The following is a 6,182-nucleotide window of genomic DNA, read 5'->3' on the forward strand; positions in this document are numbered from 1 at the left end:
CATAAAAATACGAACCATTAAAAACATAAAGATCCCACTGACCACAGCAGCAGCATCGGCAGGAACGAGCACAGTAGGAACGCGGGGCGGGGCCGCTCACCGGGGGTGGTTTTGCCCCCAGGGGATGTGTGGTCGCGGCTGGAGACGTTTGTGGTTGTCACAAACGGACGTGTCCGTTAGCTGGAGGCCCGGGTTGCGTTAGACGCACCTGTGCACGTCCAATGCAGCCCACGACAAGAACGACCCAGCCCCAGAGCAACAGGGCTGGAGGCGGGGAACCCGGATCCATAGCGTCATCCCAGACGTGACGTGACAGGTGATCGGGATGGGTGACTGACAGTTCCACGCGGCCTGTGACTGGCTGGAGGGAATTTAACCGGCAGCGGCGAAGCGGCCCTATCTAAATGACGGGCTCCAGGGGCAGGGACTTCGCCCCGAATTCTGTGTGTCTCCCCGACGACGGGGACCGAGGCTACGTCTGGGAAGATGTGGAACGAACAGCCAAGGAGCGGTCACATGAACACCCCAGGGAAGGTCACGGTCGTGCTGACGGGGACGGGGACTCACCGGCTCCTGGACCACGGCGTGAACCAGCGCAGCTCCTGGTAGTTGCCTTCATTTGCCAAGGCCATCTTGGGTCTGATGAGCAAGATCTTCCTATGGGCAGAGGGGCAAGAGTGTCCCTGAGGTGGACACGGCCGGTGGACAGGAAGCAGCCCACACGTCCGTCTGCCCGACAGTGGACGATGACAGAGCAGCTGAGACCTGGCAGGTGTGCGCTCCGCGGGTCTGCGAGGAGGATGTCACGAGGCCACCCTCCCTCGACTGACCTCTCGGCCACAGGGCCGCGTGTTCCTAAACCCCACCCTGTGGCCTCTCTCTCTCTAAGCCCACGGGTGCCCGTGTCCGTGGCGGCAGGGACCGGCAGGAGCAGGGGCACCGTGTCACTTGCCAGGTGCCCCAGCCACCACTAAGGACTGGGCGTTGCCAGAAGCAGCCCCTCAAGGGCCATGTCACGGGGGCCAGCATGGGCGCCCACAGCCCCCAGGGCCTGGGAGGGACGCAGGGGCCACTGTGTCCCCGGTGGCCACCTACCTGTTGAGGAACAGCACCCTGCAGTTGTAGCGGACATCTCGATGCATCACGGGCCTGCCGGGAGAGGGGACGCACGCGTCTGTCACGACACGTCCTGGGGTCCCTCGCGAGAACCAGCAGGCTGCTCTGCCACCGTCTCAGATTGCAGGTAAAAACGAGCGAGGAGCTCCCGCGTGACCATCACGACATGGGGTCTCCTCGGCCGAGCGCAGAGCCGTCCCGCTCAGGGCTGCTCCCCGCTTCCAGACCTCCCAGGGGCCACATCCGTCCCTGTGCTCACGTCCTGCTGCGGGGTCACCTCTCCGTCCCCTACTGGCCCTGTGCACAGCCCCCGTGCCTTGCCAATTCTCCCCCGGAGCCCTGTCCCCGCAGAGCCCCTTCTAGAACGCTGGCTGCGGGGCAGATCTGTTCATCCTCAGGGCAGACCCTGTGCTCCACGTCCCCTCTCTAGCCACCCGACACCGACCCCCTCTGCATGAGACAGGCCACGCTGGAAAGGCCAGGTGGCTGAGGCCGGCCCAGGGGGACCGCGTGGGCACCCAGCGCTAGCGCAGTGGGCACCAGGGAGACAGGGGGCGCCTTACAAGAGGACGGTGGGACGGGCTGCCGGCTGAAAATGGGTGGGGCTGGTACATAAATGCCAGCGATGCGCAGAGGAAATAAGGCGAGTGTTGACAGCGTGGGCCCCTGAGTCGGGTGGCGGGGTCCCCAACGCCGCCTGGCGCCGACTCACGCTGACCTCCGCTCTGCCCTCGGTGGGGAGTCCAGGGCAGGATGCAGCCGGGGCAGCCCCTCCCCCGCCCTGGCCACCCCGAGTCACCGCCCCCCCCGTCCCTATCCCTCCTCTGAGCCGAAACCAAACATGCTTGTGTCCACGTTTGTACAAAACGTGTGACGAGCACGTGGTGAACATTTTAAATAAAACGGATCTGCAGTTTTATTTAAATTGCTGATTGATCACTGGAGGAAGCCTCTTGAACACTATCCACCCACCTACCTACCTACCTATACCTACAGAACTCAACCCATGTGTGCCTACACCGTATCACCTCACACCTGTGACAGCCACACCCAGGCGCCTAAACCACGACCCGCTGCTGGGAAGCTGCACCCCTACGTCTGCACCCAGGAAACACACTCCCCTGGGACTATACGGTCGGCAGGTGGACATGGAGTGACGTGCAGCCACCCCAGCCTGACCACTGAGTGCAGAAGGTGCCGTACGTGTGACAGGGTGGACGCGGGGCTCCCACTTGTGCAAAGCGTGTTTGCACGTGCGTGGGCACTCTTGGAAGACCACACGAAGACTGCTTCCAAGAGCCGCCTCCACTGGAAGGGGATGAGGCGTCTGTGGGGCTGGGGGGGACCAAACCCCCTTTTCGGCAGGGGGCCTCGCGCATCCTCTGCGATGTGCAGATTTCACACCCCGGAAGTCAGATGCTGCAGGACGCGCCACGTCCTCAGACCACCCCCCTCCCTTGCAGAGCCCGCCTGTTCGCTGCTCGCCTTGGCACTTACATCCCCACGTCGCAGATGATGTCCTGAGTGACCGGAGATGCCAGGAGGGCAGCCAGGACTTGCAGGGAGTGCAGGAGGGTGTCTGACTCGTGGTAGTGGTCCCAACAGCCATAGCCGCTGCAGAGGTGGGGAGCAGAGGGTGAGCCCGGGGTACGGCGGGAGCCAGTCGAGCCGGCCGTGCCCGGGTACCACCCAGGCCCTGGGATCTCCCGAACGCCTCCCATGAGATTCTGCATGTGGCCAGAGTTAGGGTCACTACGAAAATAGTGCATTTCGTCGGAAATGAAGACACCGGGCCCCTGTCTCTTTCTCCTGGTGTTAAGTTGCTATGACACATTCTTTCTTGTGTCAAGAAGCGTCTGTCTGCCTGTGGATTATTTTAAGTGTCAATGTGGCCAAAAGCACCCTGATCTACAGAAAAACATTCCTCAGGCAGGGAGAGCATTAACCGCCTGAAAACACCACTCGCCCAGCTCGTGGCGGGCCGAACGGGGTCCCCCAGAAGCCACATCCTTGTCCTAGCCGCAGAACTGGTGAGAATGACCTCGTGTGGAAAAAGGGTCTTTCCAGATGTAATTAAATCCAGGGTCTGGAGATGAGATGACCTTGGGTGACGTGGGCAGGTGCTAAACGCAGTGACAGGCGTCCTCGTAAGACACAGAGGACACGCGGGGAGGAGCGGGAGGCAGCGAAGACCGAGCAGGGGCCACAAGGCACGGAGCCGCGAGCCGGGAGCCGAGAGGCTGCACGGCCCTGCCCTGCGACACCCCGATTCTGGTCTCTGGGTTGTGGAACTTGGTCACGGCGCCCCGGAAAATGACCGCAACGCGCCAGGACGCCAGCAAACGCGAAGACCGGGCTGCTGCGTGACGAAACGCAGCTTTTTGTCGACTAATTCTAAATCTTCAGAAAGCTTTCCTTTCTACCACGCAGCCTGCGGGGCACGTTGCAGACGCGGATAAACGGCAGGCACGAAGGCAACGCCGAAGCCGGCATCCGCCACCGCCTGCCGGGTGCCGGCTCTGAGGCGGAAAAGCCCGCGTCTCAGGTAAAAACGGGGTCAAGGAGGTGCCCCGTGACGGGGAGACCTGGGGTGTTCCTTCCTCTCCAATGGACCCCTGCTTTGTGGGTTCTCGCTCTCTGGCAGCTCCCAGGTGCCTCTTCTGGGGGGCGGGGAGCTGGACTGACGCGGGGACAGGAAGACGCTGTGCCTGGGGAGTGACCTGGCTCCTCTCCTGCCTGTTTCCTCTCTGTAGGTTGCTGGAAATAATTAATGGGATCCCAGCTCGGTGGGGCCCTCGGCCCTGCCCGATGTGAATATACCATCCGGGGACCCTCGAATTAAAATTTCCTCCTTTTAAGATGACCCATCCAGATTCGGGGGAGGGGAGAGAAAAAGAACAGGACGAAGAAAGGGGTGAGCCCCAACCTCTAAGCGCCTCTGGACGGCGACTATGCGAGGGGGACCGGGCTGGGGGCTACAACCCCTCAGGGGGAAGGAGCAGACGGAAGGCAGGGATGAAGCCCGAGCTCGGGGGCAGAGGTCGTGAAGCCTCCAGCCCTGGGCGCCAGGGTCCCCAGGCCCTGCCGGTCGGGATGAAGTAAATGAGGGTGTCAACGGAGCCACAAGCGGAGAGGGCAGGGCCCGCTTACAGAGTCCAGGAAGGGGGCCTTCCGAGGCCCGGGGTTCGACGGAGGCACGGGGCCGCTGGCCGGCACCCACAGTCACAAAGGAACTGACCGCAGCCCGTGAGAGGCTTGGCTTGGCAACCAATCGGTCAGTTTTGAACAAGGGATGAGAAAGAAATCAGGGAATCAGCGGCCGGGCACCCCGAAAAGGCAGAGCTGAAGTGAGCGCTGTGCTGGCTTAGCTTACGGAGAGGCGCTGAGACCGACCCCGAAACCCGCTGATGGCCGCGTGATGGCCTGGGGCGGGCAGTGGTTCCAGAGAAGCTGCCCGCTTTTCTCAGCGCCCCCTCCGGCCCCCGCAGTCGGCCCACAGAGGACTCTCGGGCACCTGGCCTCGCAGGGCCTGCTGCTGGTCAGGGGTTTCCGCGGTCTCCTCCGTGGGCTGCCACCCTGCTGTCCCCAAAGGGCCGCGGGACTGACGCACACCTCCCTGCCCGCCCCGGGCCGTCTGCAGGCGCGGCTCTCACCATATCTCCAGTTCCGGTCCAAGTCTGTATTTCGCTCCCTTCTGTTTGGCAATCTCGATGCCTGCAGTACAGAGAGGGAGAGAGAGGGGCCAGTTCAGCACCCGGGACGTGTTCAAAGGCAGATAAGATGTTCGATGTGCTCTGTGTGATAAAAACCACACCAGACAAAGCTCTCCACGGGGCCGCCGAGGACGGCATCACCCTGCTCACACCTGCGGGAGGCGGGAGCCGGGCAGGGCCTGACCCTCGGCACCACGGCAGAGGTCACGCCCTGGCAGCAGGCGGCAGGTGCCATCAGCCTCTAGGGCTGGGCAGCAGCTCCCGGGTGCAGTCTGGAGGAGGAGGCCGGCTGCGGGGAGACACCTCCGCCGCCCCGGAATGCCTCTCTTCACCCCAACGAGATTCGCTCAGAGCTCTGGTGAGCCGCAGGCAGGATATTGAAAAAAAAAAAAAAAAACAGATGAAGGGCCAAGGCACCTGGCTGATAAGATGTCCGCAGGGGAACTATTCTGCTTATGTGGCTCTCGCCCGTCCTCCTCCAGTGAGCAGCTGAGCACAGGTGGGGTGGGCCCTCCTGCAGTGAGCAGCTGAGCACAGGTGGGGTGGGCCCTCCTGCAGTGAGCAGCTGAGCACAGGTGGGGTGGCCACACCTGCAGGGCTGGGAGGGCAGGCCCGCCTTAGGGGTAGGAAGGAATGGTGCATACGCTCACTCTCAGACGTGAGCCGGTGCCAGCAGCGACTGCATGGCGCTCCCACAATGCACCCAGGTTTCTAAGCTTGCGGGCTCACCCTCATCCCAGGTCGCTCCTCTCGGCCAGCCTCTCCCAGTGCCCGAACCCCGGGAAGGTTCTCAGGTAACCGAGACCACCACTGCGGGGCGCCTCACCACGTCCTCACCGGTGGCTAGGCCACCCTCTCCCCTTGAACACTTCTGAGGAAGGGCAGCTCGGCTCTAGATAGGACACATGAGACCCCAGAGGTATCTGAGGACAGGGACACCCCCAACCTTCCCGACTCCACCTCCACAGCCAGCTCTCTAACCCAGCGTACACGGCAAGTGACCCCGGGCACTGTAACCATTCGGAAGAAGGCGGCCTGGGCACTCACACGGGCGTGGCCGGTATCTATTATCTGTCCCCACGCCCCCAGCTGCCAGTTTCTCCAAGGCCAAGCCCTGCGTTTGCTGCAAGCGTGCCAGGCCGGCCAGAGGCGACCTTTGCCCCGCCCCCCCACCGCTGTCCCGGACTCACTCTTTAAAATCCTTTGCAAATTCCCCTCGAAGTCCAGGGCCCACTGGTTCAGCGCGCAGGTGGCCACGGTCACTTTCCGGCCCATCCTGACTACAGCAGGAGGCCTGTGGAACTGTAAGTCTTCCGGTGCGGGAGAGTGGACAGCAGAGCAGCCGCGTCAGGC

At 62.8% G+C, this 6,182-nt stretch overlaps 1 protein-coding gene across 2 annotated transcripts in view; it reads right to left on the bottom strand.

The window, feature by feature from the left end:
* The window catches only part of NADSYN1 (NAD synthetase 1), a 28,688-nt gene extending 22,512 nt beyond the window's left edge, over positions 1-6,176 (bottom strand). Inside the window, exons 1-5 of one of the 2 annotated variants that reach the window (XM_006910989.3) lie at positions 6,020-6,176; positions 4,770-4,830; positions 2,614-2,730; positions 1,096-1,149; positions 568-657 (exon numbers count right to left, since the gene is read on the bottom strand). In XM_006910989.3, coding sequence (XP_006911051.1) covers positions 568-657; positions 1,096-1,149; positions 2,614-2,730; positions 4,770-4,830; positions 6,020-6,104 — 407 coding nt within the window. In that variant the 5' untranslated portion in view covers positions 6,105-6,176. The remainder of the gene's footprint in view (positions 1-567; positions 658-1,095; positions 1,150-2,613; positions 2,731-4,769; positions 4,831-6,019) is intronic. The other variant, XM_006910990.3, reaches the window with a different exon arrangement.
* Between the last annotated feature and the right edge of the window lie 6 nt (positions 6,177-6,182).

This window comes from Pteropus alecto, unplaced genomic scaffold (assembly GCF_000325575.1).
Source record: "Pteropus alecto unplaced genomic scaffold, ASM32557v1 scaffold43, whole genome shotgun sequence".
NCBI lineage: Eukaryota > Metazoa > Chordata > Mammalia > Chiroptera > Pteropodidae > Pteropus > Pteropus alecto.